Raw genomic sequence first — 20,684 nt, 5'->3', positions numbered from 1 at the left:
AATAGGTTACAGTTTGATCTGTTTTGTGGGCATTTCCCGTCTGTCATGCTTTTATTGTACAGATGTTATTCTGCCTCTTTTCCTTTTTTCCCCTTATAACAACTTCATATGGAATTTGACGTTCATACTTTTCTGTTGCTTATTTTTATGAAAAATTCATTTTCCTGAATTTTTAGAATGGGATGGCATTCAGGATGGCTTTTCTAAATCCATAGACTCCCTTTCTCTATTGTTTTTGTGTAACGTTAGGAAAAAATAAGGTGGTTTCAAGCATATTCCCCTCCCCACCTTTTATCTTAACTTTTTCTCTTTCCTTTCTGTTGTCCTCATTCTGCTCAACTTTTATTCCGCTCCCAGTAGTTTCTGCTCAGTATGAGGGCTCTGTCCTGGAAGGGAGTACTGGCTTTTCAGTTTCAAGAATTCACAAGAGCTAGACTGCTCTAGCTTTTTTCAAACTTCTCATCATGGAACCTTTGTACTTACCTGCTATCAGAGAGGGCAAACTCTTCCCAGTTGCAGCTGCTGTTCTTAGATTGGCTCACTGTTCTTTCTGGTGAGTACCTGATTGGTTGTTTTGGGTTTTTCTTATTCTGAGGTCTTTCAGACACTCTTTGGCTTCCTCCTGCACAGATATTATTCCCATGCAGATTCTGTGTTTGGTAGTGGTTTGTCTGCACCTGCTTATATTTTGGAGTTACTGGAGCTATGTTTGCCTAGTTTTATTGTGAATATTAAGCACAAATTTGGAGTTTAGCCTTCTATTTGTTTTGTGTAATGATTCCATGTTTAGAAAACTACATTGCTGATGCTATTGTCATCTTTTCCAGAATTCTATGTGCCCCCCTCAGTTGTTTTTTTTGTTGTTGTTTGTTTTTCTTGTTTGTTTGGTTGGGTTTTTTGGCTGCATTGGGTCTCTGTTGCTGCGCATGGGCTTTCTTTAGTTGCGGCAAGCGTGGGCTACTCTTCGTTGTGGTGCACATGCTTCTCATTACGATGGCTTCTCTTGTTGCTGGAGCACAGGCTATAGGTGTGCGGGCTTCAGTAGTTATGGCATGCGGGCTCTAGAGCGCAGGCTCAGTAGTTGTGGCCTGTGGGCTTAGTTGCTCCGCAGCATGTGGGATCTTCCTGGACCAGGGCTTGAACCCGTGTCCCCTGCATTGGCAGGCGGATTCTTAACCACTGCGCCATCAGGGAAGGCCCTCCTCCAGTTGTTTTTAAAAAACACATTTCTAAGTCTTGTGAACAGATTTTTTTTACCCCCCTCCTCCCTCTCCCCTTTGCTTCCCCCTCCCCCTCCCCTTTGCTTCCCCCTCTCCTCTCCTCCCCTCCTCTCCCCTTCCCCTTCCCTTCCCCTCCTCTTCTCATCTCTTCTCTCTTTTTTGTGGGGGTCAGGGAAGGAGGGCTATGATTTTTTTTAAGCCTTATTATAGAACAGTAGTCCCTTCTTAAATATGGGGAATACATTCCAAGACCCCCAGTGGATGCCTGAAACCATGAATAGTACCAAACCCTATATATACCATGTTATTTCCTATACATATATACCTATGATAAAGCTTAATTTATAAATTAGGTACAGTAAGAGAATATCCAGATTGCCAGCATCACAACTCTTGCACTTAGGGGCCATTTTTAAGTAAAATAAGGGTTACTTGAACAGAAACACTGAGATACTGTGGCAGATCAGCTGATAACCAGATGGCTACTAAGTGACTAACGGGTGGCTAGCTTATATAGTGTGGCTATGCTGGACAAAGGGATGATACTCAGAACAGTATGCAGTTTAAAACTTATGAATTGTTTATTTCTGGAATTTTCCATTTAATATTTTCAGATGACGGTTGACTGCCAGTAACTGAAACCACAGAAAGTGAAACCACGAATAAAGGGGGACTACTGTAATAGATCTTTAGATAAAAAATTCTAACCTACTTGGGCCCATCATCCTCCTTTTGTCAGCAGCAGAATTTCAGATCTCTTATTAGGAACTGGCAGCCTTTACTTATGCATATTTTGTATGTCCTCAAAACTCTCTTCATGTTCACTGAAAATTATTCGTTTGACACACATATTCTGTTGTTTTGGGTACTATTCAAAGATTCTGACTGAGATTACTCTATCCCTTCCCATTTCGTGGTCTGGCAATATAATATATTTATACTTTTGAAGATTCTTCTTTTATTGTTTTACTTGATTCAGAGAAAAACAAAACCAAAACCAAAAAAACCCCTAAAAGGCAGACAACAAATTGACAACACCTGTAGTCAGAGATAATATCTTTATTGTATGGGATTCATACAAAGTCAGTAAAAAATCCATTAAACCCTAATAAATAAATGGGCAGAAGTTAGTTATAAGCAAATGGATGGAAAAACTTCAGTTCTGTTGATAATAAGAAAGTGTGAAGTTAAAAGAATACATCCTCTTTTTTCCCACTTTACTTTTCAAAAAAAATTTAAAGCATAATACTTATTGGTATGGGTACAGTGAGACTGGAACTCTCACATAGACCTATTCATTGGTTAGGGCAACTGTGATGACAACCCTGGGTCCTGTGCTTTTGGCAGTGTTTTGAGGAGAGGGGAGGAGGAGAGGAGAAGCCTGGATTTTTATAAAGCATTATGAATGACAATAGACTTTACCATCATATTCAACACAAATGGTAAATAAGCCATGATTTTTTATATAGCTATAACTATATCCGTATACATATACAGATACGTATAGATATGTGTGTGAGCGTTGAATTGCTCTGGACCTTCATCGTTTTTAAGACTGCCCTCATTTTATACATTGCTGGTGATGAAATAATATTGTAACGCCAGTTTTGAAAGCAATTTGGTATAGTATGTTTCAGGAATCAGAAGATTGTTGTCATTTTTTGCATATAGTAGTCCCATGTCCGAGGTTCTCTACCAAGTGAAGTAATTAAAAATGTAGCAACGGGAGGAGGAGGAGGAGGAGGCCGCCTAGGCGGCAGGGAGTGAGCCAGTGCCCAGGGCGAATCAATGGAAACCCCCCCACGAAGCCAGCCGGGAACACACTTCAGTGCAGCCAAATAGCATTGATTATTTTCCTTCAAAAAAAACAAAACAAAACAATGAAGTAGCCACAACTGTATTCTTAAAAATGGCTCATATAACAAATAAGTAGAAAGAATCTCAGTGTCCTCTTAAAGGAAAATGCTTAAGTAAATTGTGATTTTTACATTAGATGGAATATTATTGGTTCAATTACGAAGATTAAGTAGACATAGAGAAAATTCTTCATGGCCCTTTTGTATCGTCACTTATATATCCACTGTGATAACTATGTTAAAGAGCGTGTATATGCAAAACTCTGGAAGAACATATATAAAAAAAGATAGCATATATTGTATTAAGGTGATGGGATTATCAAAGGTAGGTTTTTTTCTACTTTGTTCTTCTATAATGCTATTATATGCGTTAATAAAATATTTAGTTAATAAAGGCTTGATTGTGTGTCTCCCCCTCCCCATTTTTGCCACCTTTGTTGGTATCTTTTAGTGATTTATTCTGCAGGAGTAAATAGTCTAACCATCTGTGTTTAAGATTGGATGTGTTGCTCTTAGGTTATTTGAGCAGTTGAGATAGTTTTCGAAGAAGGAAAGTCAACAATAATTTCAGAGAATATTTATAAAAATATCTGCACTAAGAATGTCTTGACTATTTATTGCATGTTTCTTATTTTAATAGGTTTGCAGAATGGCTTCTGATTACTCAAGAACATGTGCTAGCCCAGATAGCATTCAGACTGGTGATGCTCCTATTGTTTCAGAAACCTGTGAGGTTTATGTTTGGGGGAGCAATAGCAGCCATCAGTTGGTAGAAGGCACACAGGAGAAAATATTACAACCCAAACTGGCTCCTAGTTTCTCTGATGCACAGACTGTGAGTTCTCTGCATACCTTACAAATTGGTACATTACAGGGTTTGCTTTAAATAATGTTAAGAGTGGGTTTTTTTGTTTTTTGTTTTAATGAATGAATGTTCTTGCTTGTTTCTTATCTATATTGTTTCTATACTATACTGCATCAGTTTTTTCATTTTCATGGAAAAAATATTTTAAGTCCCTCATTTCCCTAATAGTGTTTCCAAGTTTTAAAAAGTTAAATTTGCATCTGGAGTTTTAAAAAGAATTATGAATGGCAGCAGACTTACCCTTATATTCAACACAAATGGTAAATAAGACTAAGTAAAAATTAGAATTTTCCCTTTGCCATATTGGCATTTCATTTTCTTATTATGATCACTTTTTTTACATTTGTAGCTAACTTTTAGGCAAAATGTAACTTTCTGTTTTATTATTTTCATTAAAACATATGTTTTTCTCAAATGAATTTAGAATATATATTACATGGTTCTTGTTATAATGGACCCTAAGGAATTACAGGAAAATTTTCCCTCCTGCCCTTCACCAATTATATAAGAGTAGGCTAAACATTTTTTCTTTGTTGTTTCATTGAACCATGACTGGATAGATAACCTGAAAAGATAAAATATACATTAATTTGAGTTCAACAGTAAAGTCAACATGAATAGGCCATGAATAGTTTTCTTAATTTTCTGTTTACTTCTTAATCTCTATGGATATTCATATTCTGCTTTAAAAGATATCCTTTGAGCCTCTTTGGTAAAATCAACTTAAATATTATACTTTGATTTTCACAGAAGCATTTTATATCTATGATTCTGTTTGTTTGCTTATAGATTGAAGCTGGACAATACTGCACTTTTGTCATTTCTATGGATGGCTCTGTCAGAGCTTGTGGTAAAGGCAGCTATGGGAGACTGGGCCTTGGAGATTCTAATAATCAGTCTACTTTAAAAAAGTTAACATTTGAGCCTCACAGGTCCATTAAAAAGGTCTCATCTTCTAAAGGATCTGATGGTCATACTTTAGCTTTCACTACAGAAGGAGAAGTCTTCAGCTGGGGAGATGGTGATTATGGGAAACTGGGACATGGAAATAGTTCAACACAGAAATATCCCAAGCTTATTCAGGGCCCTCTGCAGGGAAAGGTATGTGCCTTCTTTTTGAATTTAAAAATAATTAGATGCACTGGTACTATGATTGCTATAATTGACAATATCTTTCAGATTTTGATGTATTCTTTCTGAAGTAGCCCACCCTCCCAGCCCTTTGGCTTATCTTTTGTATATCTGCTTGATGGTTTACAACACACTTTCACGTACATTATTTAATTTTAATTCTTATAACAGCCTTGTTAAAGTAGTTATTATTTTCATTTCACAGATAGGAAACTGAGAATCATCCATTTAACAAATATTTATTTAGTACCTTCCAAATGCCAGGCAGTGTTTTAGGCATTACACGTATGGCAGTGAACAAAACAGACAAGATTCTTACTCTCATGGAGCTTTAATCTGTGGGCTAGAGATGATAAGTAAGCAAACACATAAAATAATTTCAAATAATAGTAAAAAAATTGAGTAATGTAATAGATACTAACTTTGGCTGGGTGTGATATTAGATAATGAGTTCAGAGGGTTCTCTTGGAGTAGGTGGCATTTTAACAAAAACTGAAATAAGACATTTAAAGTGGTTAAGTAACTTGGCCAAGGTCACACACAAATAAATGGTACCATTAGAAACTGAACCTAGATATCCTCTTTTTATTTCTATTTTACCTTTTCTTAAAGAAATGAAGCCATTTTCCTAACTTAAAATTATATGCAATTTTGTGGGTTCCTCCATTTTAAGATTCCTTTCTTTCTATGAATGTTTTCTTATATAAAAGTCTTTAAAGTTAAAATTTTATTTTATACCAAAATTAAAAGTGGGACACTTTTTTCATGGGAGTTTGTCTGACAAACTTGGCTCTCAAATGAATTTTACTTTATTATAACTTTCAGTGTTTAACTTAGACATCAGCCTCAAAGCAGTGAGCCTTGGAACATTCCACTTAACATCAGGGGGTCCTTGATAAGATGTTGAATATGGGACTCTAAGGAACTTCAGATAAATACTCTTTAAAGTTGTACTTTTTAAATTTTTCTAGCACCTTTTTTCTTAATTCCCATTGTTTTAAATTTTCTTTACACACACACACACATATATATATATATATATATTTTTTTTTTTTTTTTGGCCGCACCGCACAGCTTGCACGACCATAGCGGTGGCCTGGTGAACTCGGGCCACCGCTATGAAAGCGATGAGTCCTAACCACTGAACCTCCAGGGAATTCCTTATTTATATTCTTTTAATGTTCCATTTTATAATGGAAACATTGCCAGTTAAAAATAACTTAGTATGAATATCATGAAGGAAAAATTCCCAAAAAGTAAATTAATAAATTACAGATAAAAATTTCAGAGGTTCTTAGCATATTATTTAAAATGTAGTAGGTGCTCAGTATTTTTTTTTTTTTTTTTCTGTACGTGGGCCTCTCACTGTTGTGGCCTCTCCCGTTGCGGAGCACAGGCTCCGGACACACAGGCTCAGCGGCCATGGCTCACGGGCCTAGCCACTCCGCGGCATGTGGGATCTTCCCAGACCGGGGCACGAACCTGCGTCCCCTGCATCGGCAGGCAGACTCTCAACCACTGTGCCACCAGGGAAGCCCTGCTCAGTATTTTTAATTGAATCTAAAGTTTGAATTTTCTAAAGTGAGTTCTAATTTTTGGAGTTTAAAAAATGTGGAGTTATTAGTATGGATATTTTTTCTGTTTATCTTTTTTTCAGCAGTTAGTGATTTTGATCAGTGTTAAAAGGTATAAGTGATCCCCAAATTATGCTGCCATATACCCTTATTTCCCTGATTCTGCCCATAAACTGTGTAGCTATTTGAGGGTAAAGAGATACTATTAGGAGTTTAATTGATATAAGCTTATATCTTAGATCTTTCTTCATTGGTAATAGTCAGTGTGTTTTTGAGAGTTAACCCTATTATGTAATGAATTTTTCTTGATTAGCCAGGACTGGAGGTTTTGTGTTAATGTTATATTTAAAAATTTTTCATTGTTCCATGAGTGTTCAGCCCCATCCAACTCTTTGAGTAAAGAGTTGATTGGTGATATAGGATTGTTGCGGGTGATTAGATTGATGTATTTGGGGCAGGGAGGAGTGGGTGAGAGAGTGCTGCTAACCTTTACAGTCTCTTTGTGTGAATTAAGAAAAGTTGTCCTCTCTGGGTAGAAGTCAGAGTTTGTGGCCTGGCCAACAGAGCTTAGGCTGTATTTCAGCACTTTCTTGATCCTTTATGCGGGCAGCCTTGTCCTGGGCAAAACCTCCACAACTGTATATGGCACTTCTGGATGAGTTGTGAATATCAGTATCTCTGAAGTCTCTGTGTATAGGATCAAATGTGAACTCTATGTTTTAGTATCTTGTGTTCATCAAATTCATTTTGTGTGCAATACAGGTAGTTGTTTGTGTGTCAGCTGGATACAGACATAGTGCTGCTGTCACAGAGGATGGTGAATTATACACATGGGGTGAAGGAGACTTTGGAAGATTAGGTAAGATTTTTTAAAAATTGAAGTTAGTATCACAGAAAAATAGAAATGATGATGGTTACTGAGAAGTGGTGAGACTAAATTTAATAGGCCAAAGACTGTCATTTATTTTTGTTAGTTTTAAGCTCAGAGGAAGATAATTTTATATAGAGAGTACCTGGATTCTGGTGCTGAAATTTAAGATGTAATTAAATCTAGCAAGTATTTACTACTTTGAGCAGGCACTATAGGATGTCAGGGATAAGAAAGATATCATCCTAAAGTGATCCTGAAGTGTGTTATCTAGGAGGTAGTGAAAACAAGTCAGCGTTAACGATACTAGACAGCATTAGATAAGTGCTGTGAGAGGAGCATAATAGAATGTTCTACTGATTCAGTGAAGGGACTGGGTATCTCATGTTGGGAGCAGCCTAGAAGATTAGATGAGAAGATATTAGAAATGATTCTGTTTTTCATATTTAATTGCACTTAAAAAATTCCTCAATTCTGTTAATAACTTGTAATGTTTATTCTACCTGTGAAGTAATGGCCTAAAGAAAAAGAGCTAACATTATTTCTTTGTTGTTTTGTGTGTTTTATCCAAGGTCACGGTGACAGTAATAGCCGTAACATTCCAACATTAGTAAAAGACATTAGCAATGTAGGAGAGGTTTCTTGTGGCAGTTCACATACTATTGCTTTATCTAAAGATGGGAGAACTGTATGGTCTTTTGGAGGAGGAGACAATGGTATGTAAAAAATTATTTATTGATAGCTTTGGCCTTTTTTCCTTGACTTTTAAAAAAGTTTATTTTTCAGTTATACAAAGCTATTGTAGAAAAACTCAAATGTATATAGGTGAGCAGAAATTTTTTAAATTTAAATAAATGTTTCTTAAAAAAATTTAAGAAAAAATTTGCTCTAAGCATTGTTAAAATTTTGGGAGATAAATATATATGCATTTATATAAATATGTACATATATTTCTACATAAATGTTTTGTTTTGTTTTTGTTTTTGTTTTTGTTTTGTGGTACGCGGGCCTCTCACTGTTGTGGCCTCTCCCGTTGTGGAGCACAGGCTCTGGACGCGCAGGCTCAGCGGCCATGGCTCACGGGCCCAGCCGCTCCGCGGCATGTGGGATCTTCCCAGACCGGGGCACGAACCCGTGTTCCCTGCATCGGCAGGCGGACTCTCAACCACTGCGCCACCAGGGAAGCCCTACATAGATGTTTTAAAAAACTAAAGCAGACCTATATATACCATAGTTACTGTCTTATAACTTGTTTGTTTTTATCTAACAGTATCTTATGAATATCTTTCTATGTCAAAAAACATGGCTCTACATTTTTCTTTTCAGTGGCACAAAGTATTCTTTCATATGATTGTAGCAAAACTTACAAAACTATTTATTATTGTTGAATATCTAGATGGTTTCCAATTTTTTTCAGTATTAAAAACAATACATTGAATGACTAAATCTTTTTCTACTTTAGTCACTCCTCCAGTGATGCGAGAATGCTCATTTCCCCATATCCCTCAACAACACTGGCTATTAAAATTAAGATAATTAAAAAAATAGTTTCACTAGTGAAAATGGTATTTAATCTGTATTTCGTCCTTAGTGAGGTTGTTGGCCATTTGTTTTTCTTCTTTGGTGATTTGCCAAGTTCTCTATTTGGTGAATTATTGAGTCTTTTAAAAAAATTTAAAATCATTATATGTACACACTTTCTTGTATAAGGACCTGTTTATTATATCAGCAAATTTGAAGTTAGAAGTATGACCATTAAAGGGGAGAAAGACAGCAAATTAACTTTCCATATGTCTCTTAAAGTGGTTTTAATTGCTTGAAATAAAAATTCAGAAAACAATTGTTTATTGGTTTCTTTCTTGTAATAAAGCCATTCATTTGTTAACATCCTCTGCTATTAGAAACTTAGAGCTTTCTAAAATGTGGACAATCTGTCAGGTTAGTGATGGAAAGATTAGTGATATTTATCAACATTAATACTAAGAAAAAGAATAGCGTTTCTTTGAAACAGGTAAATTGTGTAACTTGAATGTGTTTGTTTTTATAGGCAAACTTGGCCATGGTGATACCAACAGAGTGTATAAACCTAAAGTTATTGAAGCTTTACAAGGAATGTTCATTCGCAAAGTTTGTGCTGGAAGTCAGTCTTCACTTGCTTTGACATCAACAGGGCAGGTAGGACTAAGGGATGAGCATAAAAGGTTTAGCGTATTTCAGAGGACCAGATGACTAAAAAGTGATAATTGTATTTAAATTTTGAAGTTAAAAAATACATTTTAAAGTTAATCTACTGAAATGAAATATTTTCTCCTGTTTGAAGAGGTTGAGTATCTGAGAAGGAGCCAGGTTTTCTGACCTGGCTTGTGTGAGCCAGATAAACTTACCGTTAACCCCATGTTCTTTGTATTAAGATGGTTTTAAAAAAGCTTTTAGCACTAAACACCGCTTAAACCTTTTCCTAAAAATCATGAATAGTGGGGGAAAGTGAGAATAGATCTTGCTGGAACCAGTGATATGAACTAAGAAGGCAAGAAGGTGATCGAAAGAGAGGGCAAGGAGAACATTTCCAGATGAAAATAATCTGAGAGGGTTAGGTGGTTAGGTGTTTCTGAAAGAGGGCTACTCAGGCTTAGGATACTTAGAATTGTATAATCCCTTTATAAACTTGTGATTTTCTACATGCATATTTTGACTTCCCTCTGTTTGTTTGTTGGTGATGGAGAGGGTGCAGGTATGGTGATAGACTGACAATAATTTTGCTCCTTACATCCATCAGTGATGACAGTGAAAAAGTGAGCTGATCACTCATTGTTTCACATGTAGGAATCTATTATGTGCCAGGCAGTGGTATAAAAATGTTTCTGACATTCACATGGCAAATGAGTAGCAAAGCTGAAATTACCATGTTATTTAATTATCTTTGAAAGACTGGAATGCTTTGCTGTAAAAGATCTAACGCAAAACTATTTGTCATTTTGTATTTAATTACGTTAGTCATTTGTTACAATGCTGGTTGCTGTCTTAAAATTTAAAACTTCTCTTTTACATCTTTCTCACTGTGAGTTTTGTGGTAGGAATCCATGAATTGAAGCCAAAAGATGCTCACTTATTTGATGTATAGCCACTGGCAAATCACAAACCTTCCTTGAAAATCACGTGCTTCTTTTTTATGAGAGGGGTAATAACTTCTGCTTTGAATGATTATATAAGATAGGTTCAACTTTGAATGATTATATAAGATAGATTCAAAGATTTCAACTTTGAACTGAAAGTTTCTATAACAACAAAAAGTTGTTATTTAGTATCAAACCACACTCTTATTTAATAGATTATATTTATTTCTAAACGTAAGTTGTTAACCTACCATCTCAGGATATTATGTGTAGTGTATTTCTCTTTGTTTCAGGTCTATGCTTGGGGCTGTGGTGCTTGTCTAGGTTGTGGTTCTTCAGAAGCTACTGCACTGAGACCCAAGCTTATTGAAGAACTGGCTGCCACAAGAGTAGTTGATATTTCTATTGGAGACAGTCATTGTTTGGCTCTTTCTCATGGTAAGATCATTTGTTTTTAAAGAAATAGTATTAGGTTTTGGGTTTTTTTGCGGTACGCGGGCCTCTCACTGTTGTGGCCTCTCCCATTGCGGAGCACAGGCTCTGGACACGCAAGCTCAGCGGCCATGGCTCACGGGCCCAGCCGCTCCGCGGCATGTGGAATCTTCCCAGACCAGGGCACAAACCCATGTCCCCTGCATCGGCAGGTGGACTCTCAACCACTGCGCCACCAGGGAAGCCCCCAAGTATTAGGTTTTAAAGGCACTTTCAAGTTTATACCATCCTTTTTTTCTCCCCATTTTTAACATACCAAGTTGGCTATGATTTTTTTAATTTTTAATTTATATTGGACTGTGGTTGATTTGCAATGTTGTTTTAGTTTCAGGTATACAGCAAAGTGATTCAGTTATACATATACATGCATCTATTCCTTTTCAGGTTCTTTGAAAACAACACAGTGAGGTAGGCAGAGGAGTACTTAGCAACCCGTGGAAAGACCTAGGGTGTTCTGGGCTGGGTGGAACTGGGGAAGGAGATGGGAAAGGAGTGCATATCATAAAGGATACCATAGTGTTGCTCTTCTGGGGAAACCAGGAATCAAATTTGGTGGTTGTCGTCATGGTAGGACACACAGCACGGTCCTTGAGAGGAGGGGGAGTGAGAGATTATGCGATGGGTGGGTCACCTCACAGAAGCATCACCTCCCTTGTCATTCATCCACAGAGTGTGTTTGCTTCCTCCTGCTCAGTCAGTCTCAGCCTTCCAAGTTCAGTTCAAATAGAATTACCATATGATCTGGCAATTCCACTCTTGGAACCAAAAACAGAAGCTCAAACAGATAATTGTACACCAATGTTCATAGCAGTGTTATTCACCAGAGGGTGGAAACAACTCAAGTTTCCACCAAAGGACGAATGGATAAATAAAATGGGGGTACATCCATAGAGTGGAATATTATTCAGCCTTATAAAGGAATGAAATACTGATCTAGGCTACAACGTGTGTGAATCTTGAAGACATTGCGCTGAGTGAAATGAAAGAACAAATATCATGTGATTCCACTTATATGAGGTATCTAGAGTAGGCAAGTTCATAGAGACAGAGCAGAGTAGAGGTTACCAGGCACTGGGAGGAAGTGGGGATGGGGAGATACTGCTTAATGGGCACAGGGTTTCTGTTTGGGATGATGAGAGGTTTCTGGAGATGGATAGTAGTGATGCTTGCACAGCACTGTGAATGGATTTAATGTCTCTGAATTGTGCACTTAAAAATGATTAAAATGTGAGTTTTATGTTATGTGTATTTTATTGCAATTAAAAATAAGTGAATGAATGATTGGATGGATGGATGAGCAGATGGATGGATGAATAAATGAATGAGTAAGAAAACTAATTCAGTTCAGGGCTCATGACCTACAGAAAGCTTTCCTGGATCCAGCCTGATTGGAACAGCCTGGGACATACTGTACTCTGATTATTAGTGCACTTGGCTGTCTCCACACTAAGCTGTGAGCTCCTGGAGAATATGGACCATGCCCTGTTCCACTTCATATCTCTGACTCTAACTAAAGGCCTAGCACATTGTGACAATTTGATAATTCTGTTTTAAATTAATGGATCTGAAAACATGGCATGTTTGAAACGCATATTGTAGGTTTTAAATAAATGAAACAGGTATCACCTACAAAAAAACCAAAGAATTAGTATTAAATATTACCTTCCATAAATATTTTACATTGAAATTTAGCTTTTCTTTTGTTCTTTATGTTTTGTTTTTAGATAATGAAGTTTATGCCTGGGGCAATAACTCAATGGGGCAGTGTGGGCAAGGAAATTCCACAGGTCCTATTACTAAACCAAAGAAAGTGAGTGGCTTAGATGGCATAGCTATTCAACAGATCTCCGCTGGAACATCACATAGTCTGGCATGGACTGCTCTTCCTAGGGACAGGTAAATGTGCTCACATTTAAAATTTCTTGTGTTTTAGGGCTTCCCTGGTGGCGCAGTGGTTAAGAATCCGCCTGCCAATGCAGGGGACACGGGTTCAAGCCCTGGTCCGGGAAGATCCCACATGCCGCGGAGCAACTAAGCCCGTGCGCCACAACTACTGAGCCTGAGCTCTAGAGCCCACGTGCCACAACTACTGAAGCCCGCGTGCCTAGAGCCCGTGCTCCGCAACAAAAGAAGCCACTGCAATGAGAAGCCCGCGCGCTGCAACTAGAGAAAGCCTGCGTGCAGCAACGAAGACCCAAAGCAACCAAAAATAAATAAATAAAATAAATAAATTTATTTAAAAAAATTTCTTGTGTTTTATTAACATCAGAAACACTAATAAAAGCAGAAATAATTGTACTTCGTTCATAAAATACCCTTCTGACTATTTCTAGTATTGATTTTTTTACTGTCATAGACATGCCATCTAGATTTCTTTCAATTTGAATGTTGAGGTTAGATATGTTTCATAAGCAAGAAGTTATACTGTATATTAAGATACTGTCTTAATTTAAGTGTCTTTTAAACATTTTGAATTCCTTCTCTGTCTCCAGATACTGATCTTAAATATTGTGGCCACATATCAAGAGGAAGTTAAATTAAAATAATCAAAATCAGAACTAGGCTTTATTTCTTTTTAACAGTTAATTAGCTTCCATGCCCTTTATCTGGTTGTTTTTTTGAAAAGAAGCAGTGGCCATACTTTTAAATAAAGGAAGTTACTTTTTGCAGAAATTTAGCTTTTTCCTAATGTGATAACCATATCTTTTTTAGATAATCAGGTAGGTAATTTTTAGCCAATACTTGAAGATTGAATTTTAAGAAATTTTGAGGCTATTTCAGCTATTTTCAGATGTATATGGGCTAATTAATAACTTAGAATGTATTATATTTGTAGCCTAGACCTTTGATTCAGATGGGGTTTATTATATCATTCTAACCAATTTAAAACATTTATAGGTAATTACCCTCCAAAACAAAACCAAAAATATAATAAATTGAATATAAATAATTTGCTGTTAGTATTAAATCTGCAACTTCTCACCTTATATGTAGAAAATTGGTTCCCAAGGTTTTGAAAATTTTCACAAGAGTTTTCAAGAGGTTTTCTTTTAGTAGATTTCAGTATATCACTTTACAGAGTCAGGCTATTTTTCTTAATATGAACTATACATCTTATAGGCCCTAAGAACCAGAAGGGTCTATAGTAGATCATGTGGCTCAGCCCTCTGATTTCAGGCGAATGAATAGCAGACCTTGCAAAATAAGTAGTGGCTATGTATTTTCTTCTTGAAGAATTCTAGAGATAGCAAATTCTTGGTTTTCCTCAGTTGCTAAAATGAAGGGTTTTATCACCTTTATAATCAGAAAGGTCTTCTGTATATCTTGTTAACATCTTTCAACTTTAATAATGGTTTAATTTTTGCTTTTGATCATGTGTGAAAATTTCATGTTAAGGCTTTTTCATGATTTTCTTATGCTTCCTTCTAGACAAGTTGTTGCCTGGCACCGACCTTATTGTGTAGATCTTGAAGAGAGTACCTTCTCACACCTTCGTTCATTTCTTGAGAGATACTGTGATAAAATAAACAGTGAGATTCCCCCGCTCCCTTTCCCTTCATCAAGGTATGTTATATATATGTGTATTTGTGTGTGTGCGCACATGTGCACACACATCTATTAATTACTCATTTTGAATTTTGAGTTATTCTTTCTTACTCATTTTATCCCTCAATTATATGAAACTTCTTTATAATCTAAAAAAAGAGCTAAACTTAGGTACTTACTGATAATAACCTTTAGAAAAATTTATCCATAATGTCATGAATCATGTTTTTAAAATTACTTTTAGTCATAATTTGAGAAAAATTTTAAGGAGAAAGAATGTTATCCAAACTAGATAGCATGTGCTTTTTTATATTCCAGAAGTTCATAGCAGTTTATTTGGTTTCAGGGAACACCACAATTTCCTCAAGCTGTGCCTGAAGCTGCTTTCAAATCACCTTGCTCTTGCGCTTGCGGGAGGGGTAGCTACCAGCATTCTTGGGAGACAGGGAGGTCCGCTTCGAAATTTACTCTTCAGACTGATGGACTCAACTGTCCCAGATGAAATCCAAGAGGTAAGAGTATAGGACTTGTAAATCTGTAGCTCAGCCACATCTTTGCTGAGGTTGTAGCTCACAAATTCAGCTATGTATTAGAAAACTTCAATTGGATGTTCTTTCCGATATTCCTGTTTTCTTGGTGGGAGTAAATTTTTTGGTGAACTTGTCCTTTAAGACAAAGGTCAGATGTCGCCTCTGAGAAACCTTTCATTCCCTGCTCTCCTGCCAGGTTTGGTTTCTCTCATGTATATTCTCATCACATCACATCATTTTGTAATTGTCTACTTAACAGCTATGTCTGTCTTTTCTACCAGAAGATAAATTTCTGAGCACAAAGACCCAATTTTATTTTTTATTTTATTTTTATTGTGGTAAAATTCGCATAACATAAAATTTGCCATCTTAACCATTTTTAAGTGTGTAGTTCAGTGGTATTAAATACATTTATACTATTGTACAACCATTACCACTATTTATCTCCATAACTTTTCATCATACAAAATTGAAATTCTGTACCCATTAAATAATAACTCCCTATTCTCCCCACCCTTCAGTCCCTAGCAACAACCATTCTTTCTTTCTCTATGATTTTGATACTCTAAGTATGTCGTAAAAGTGGAATCATACACTGTCTTTTTGTCACTGGCTTATTTCACTTAGCATAATGTTGTCAACGTTTATCCATGGTAAGTAGCATATGTCAGAATTTCCTTCCTTTTTAAGGCTGAATAATCTTTTGTTATTTGTATATATTAAGTTTTTGCTCATCTGTCATTTTTATGACCTTGGATTAAGCAGTGGTTTCTTAGATATGATACCCAAAGCACAAGCAACCAAAGAAAAAAGAGATAAATTAGACTTCATCAAAACTAAAAACATTTTTATGGTGGTGCTGGAGAGGGAGTGCTGAGCTGTTAGGTATGAAGAGTAACAGAACAGACTGTATTTGCACTTGAAACTGCTGCTCAAGTTCAGATCATGCAAGGAACAAACCTGGAAACAACCAACAAGACCAAAGAAGAGTACACTTAAGTTGAAGACACAACACTTGATCCGAAACAAGAAGTTTGTGCCTACTTAGCAGCTTTGAAAGAGCACTTCCCAATGCTGCTAGTAGTCTTTGTTTAAAAAAAAAAATTAAAAATATTTTTGCTTCAAAGGACATTATCAAGAAAATGAAAATACAACTCACAGAATGGGAGAAATATTTGTAAATCATATGTCTCATAAGATTCTAGTTTACGGAATATATAAAGGATCCTTACAATTCAATAATAAAAAAGACAAATAACCCAATCAGAAAATGAGTCAAGAATCTGAGTAGACATATCTCCAAAGAAGATAGACATAAGGCCACTAGGCACATGAAAAAATGTTCATCATTGGGCATAAAGGAAATGCAAATTAAAATCACAGTGAGATACTGCTTCATGCCTACTAAATGGCTATAATCAAAAAGACTGGTAATAGCAAGCATTGGTGAAGATGTAGAGAAATTGGAACCCCTCATGCATTGCTAATGGGAATGTAAAATGGTACAGCCACTTTGGAAAACAGGTAGTTCTGTAAATAGTTAAACATAGAGTTACAACATACTGCAGCAATTCCACACCTAGGTCTATATCCAAGAGAATATAAAACATATGTCCACACAAAAACTTATACATGAATGTTCATAACAGTATTATTCATTGTAGCCAAAAAGTGGAAACAAACAAATGTCTGTCAACTGGTGAAGGGATGAACAAAATGTGGTATGTCCATACAATGTAATATTATTCAGCCATAAGAGGGAATGAAGTACTGCTGTACAAGCTACAACATGAGTGAACCCCTTGTAAACATTATGCTAAGTGAAAGAAGCCAGACACAAAAGGTCACATACTGTATGATTCCATATATATGAAATGTGCAGAGTAGGTAAATCCATAGAGACACAAAGTAGATTAATTGGCTGTCAGGGGTTTTGGGGGAGAGAGAGATGGGAAATGACTGCTAATGGGCACAGGTTTCTTTTTGGGGTGATGAAAATGTCCTAAAATTAGACAGTGGTGATGGTTGCACAACTCTGTGATATACTAAAACCCACTGAATTTTATACTTTCAAAAGGTAAATTTTATGATGTGAATTATATGTCAATTAAAAAAAAAAGACACAGTGATTTTCCAACTAGAGGGACATATCCCTGGGATGTAGGTAGAAGGAATATTAACCTGGTGGTGAACTTTGAGGATTAAATTTTACCAGGAATGAGGTAGTACAATATATTTTTTTTTTTGCGGTACGCGGGCCTCTTACTGTTGTGGCCTCTGCCGTTGCGGAGCACAGGCTCAGTGGCCATGGCTCACGGGCCCAGCCGCTCCACAGCATGTGGGATCTTCCCGGACCGGGGCACGAACCCGTGTTCCCTGCATCGGCAGGCGGACTCTCAACCACTGCGCCACCAGGGAAGCCCTGGTAGTACAATATTTTTAAAAGGTTGAAAAGTATTGGAATAAAATAACGAAAGTAAATTTTAAAAAAAACTATTTTTATAATTGTTTATTCATTCCTTGAGTCTTCTTTGTAGCTACTCCTTAGGAGAATCCTTTGGAGGTGGATTCTCTCAGGATGTGTACAGAGCTGTTTCTGTTCCTCTTTCTTTATCCCTGAAACTTCTGGTAATTTATCTGTTTGCAGCAATCAGTGCTGCTGCTGTTTTTTTGTGTTTCTTCCTTTTTTGACACTTTATTTTGAAGCAGTTGTAGACTTAAGGAAAAGTTGCATAAGTAATAGAGTTTTCACGTATGTCTCAAGCGGCTTCCCCTAATGCTAATGTCTTGTATAATTACAGTACAATTATCAAAACCAAGAAATCAAGATTGGTTTAATACTATTAATTAAACTAAACACCTTATTAGAAATTTTATCAGTTTTTTGCTAATGTCCTTGTTCTTTTGCAGGATCCTATTCAGGATCCCATATTACGTTTAATTGGACACTTTATGAATAATCGTCAGTTATTTTATTGAATATCTCGATGTTATTTTTCATGATTGGACTGAGGTTATGTGCTTTTGGCAAGAATACCACAGAAATGATGTACCCTCAGTACATCATATCATGTGGTTCATGATATTGATGTGTCTTATTACTGGAGATTTTGACCTTGATCACTTGGTTAAGGTGGTGTCTGCTGGATTTCTGCATACAGCAGTAACTGCTGAGAGAGGGTAGGTAGAAAATATACTCTTTGAGAATATACTCACACTTAAATAATTTGAGAATTGAATATCTTCATGAATAGTTGAGGCATAGTATTCTAAATTGTATTTTCTCATAAGAATTGTGAAGTCATCTTCTAGCTTTCAGGTTGTTACTCAGAAAATCAACACTATTAAAATTTTTGATCCTTTTATGGAAATCTTTTTCTCTCTGGATTCTGTAGCAAGTTCTACTTGTCCTCTCTGTTTTCATATTTTAAAATGATATGAACTGATGTGGGTCTGATTTTGTCCATTTTCGTGTATATTTGGGTAGACTCTTAATTTGGAAACTCATAGCCTTCAGTGTTAAGAAATTAGCTTGAAGTGTATTGTTATTTTCTCTTTTTTGTTTTCTGTGTTTTCTCTCTGTCTCTGGAACTCATTATTGGGATAATAGATCTCCTGGACCAGTCCTCTGTGTCTGATTTTTTTTAATGTCTAATTTTTTAAATTTATTTTTGGCTGCATTGGGTCTTCGTTGCTGCGCGTGGGCTTTCTCTAGTTGCAGCCAGCAGGGGCTGCTCTTTGTTGTGGTGTGCGGGCTTCACATTACGGTGGGTTTTCTTGTTGTGAAGCACTGGGCTCTAGGCATGCAGGCTTCAGTAGCTGTGGTTTGCAGGCTCTAGAGTGCAGGCTTCAGTAGTTGTGGCGCATGGGCTTAGTTGCTCCGCGGCATGTGGGATCTTCCTGGACCAGGGATTGAACCCATGTCCCCTGTATTGGCAGGTGGATTCTTAAGCACTGCGCCATCACGAAAGTCCCCAGTCCTCTTAATTTTCTTATGTTTTCTTTCCTGTTTTCCATCTTTTCTCCCCTCTACTTTATGAGAAGTTTAATTTTTATATTCTAACCCTCCTATTGAGGTTTTTACTTTTTATGTCATATTTTTAATTTATAAGAGCTCTTTTCTTAATCATTGAGTGTTTCTTTTTTTCTAATTCAGCATCCTTATTTTAGTGGTAAAGAAGCTATGACCCAGAGAAGTTATGGGGCCTAAGATAATACAGCTATTTTTTTTTTCTTTTTTTTTTTTTTGCGGTACACGGGCCTCTCACTATTGTGGCCTCTCCCATTGCGGAGCACAGGCTCCGGACGCGCAGGCTCAGCGGCCATGGCTCACAGGCCCAGCCACTCCGCGGCATGTGGGATCTACCCGGACCGGGGCATGAACCCGTGTCCCCTGCATCGGCAGGTGGACTCTCAACCACTGCGCCACCAGGGAAGCCCCAATACAGCTATTTTTTATGCTGTTCCTGATACCTGGACCTTTGTTTGACCAAGGCCTGCTCATTTTTCAATTTTTAACCTAAATGCCCAATCCTCAGGGAGACCCTCCATGATGAACCCATAGACCATGTTAATTTCCTTTATGTATGGGAGCTCAATCAAGTTTGCATTTCTTTTTACTTTGTCCATGTGACTCCTTTCACACTTAAAATTACTTACTCAGAATCTCTTTTTCCTACTAGACTGTATGCTTATGAAAGCAGGGCTTTTATCTGTCTTGTTCATTTCTACATCCCCAGCACTTTGTAAAGAGCTTTACCAGGCTCAGCACTAGACTCAGCACTAAATATTTATTGCATAATGACTAGTTACTTAGTGGCAAATCCAAAATATATATTCTTTTTTTTTTTAAGTCTTTATTGAATTTGTTACAGTATTGCTTCTGTTTTATGTTTTGGTTTTTTGGCCGTGAGGCATGTGGGATCTTAGCTCCCTGACCAGGGATCAAAACCCGCACCCCCTGCATTGGAAGGCAAAGTCTTAACCACTGGACCACCAGGGAAATCCCCAAGATATATATTCTAAGTCTTCTTTTAAAAAAATTTTTTTTATGCATGAATTCTTTTTTAAAGGATTTATTATTTGTTTATTTATTTATTTATTTATTTATTTTTGTCTGTGTCGGGTCTTAGTTGTGGCACGCAGAATCTTCGTTGAGGTATGCAGGATCTTTCACTACGGCTCATGGGCTCCTCGTTGCAGCACATAGGCTTCTCTCTAGTTGTGGTGTGCAGGCTTCTCTCTAGTTGTAGTGTGCAGGCTTCAGGGCACATGGGCTCTGTAGTTGTGGCATGCGGGTTCCAGAGTGTGTAGGCTCTGTAGTTTGCAGCACACAGGCTCTCTAGTTGAGGCACGTGAGCTCAGTAGTTGTGGCACGTGGGCTTAGTTGCCCTGTGGCATGTGGGATCTTAGTTCCCCGACCAGGGATCAAACCATGTCCCCTGCATTGTAAGGCAGATTCTTTACAACTGAATCACCAGGGAAGTCCT

The 20,684-nt window shown here is 37.0% G+C and overlaps 1 protein-coding gene across 1 annotated transcript in view; it reads left to right on the top strand.

The window, feature by feature from the left end:
- Nucleotides 1-20,684, top strand: part of HERC1 (HECT and RLD domain containing E3 ubiquitin protein ligase family member 1) — a gene marked incomplete at its 5' end in the record, with an annotated part of 168,081 nt that overhangs the window by 13,827 nt on the left and 133,570 nt on the right. The window contains 9 exons of the mRNA XM_079700457.1: nucleotides 3,717-3,911; nucleotides 4,731-5,042; nucleotides 7,409-7,505; nucleotides 8,087-8,230; nucleotides 9,562-9,689; nucleotides 10,921-11,065; nucleotides 12,844-13,015; nucleotides 14,549-14,683; nucleotides 15,012-15,177. Of these exons, the coding sequence (XP_079556583.1) occupies nucleotides 3,717-3,911; nucleotides 4,731-5,042; nucleotides 7,409-7,505; nucleotides 8,087-8,230; nucleotides 9,562-9,689; nucleotides 10,921-11,065; nucleotides 12,844-13,015; nucleotides 14,549-14,683; nucleotides 15,012-15,177 (1,494 nt within the window). The remainder of the gene's footprint in view (nucleotides 1-3,716; nucleotides 3,912-4,730; nucleotides 5,043-7,408; nucleotides 7,506-8,086; nucleotides 8,231-9,561; nucleotides 9,690-10,920; nucleotides 11,066-12,843; nucleotides 13,016-14,548; nucleotides 14,684-15,011; nucleotides 15,178-20,684) is intronic.

This window comes from Hyperoodon ampullatus (assembly GCF_949752795.1).
Source record: "Hyperoodon ampullatus genome assembly, chromosome: 3".
Classification (NCBI taxonomy): domain Eukaryota; kingdom Metazoa; phylum Chordata; class Mammalia; order Artiodactyla; family Ziphiidae; genus Hyperoodon; species Hyperoodon ampullatus.
The sequence above is the reverse complement of the archived record's forward strand: the minus strand, read 5'-3'. Positions and strand labels throughout refer to the sequence as shown.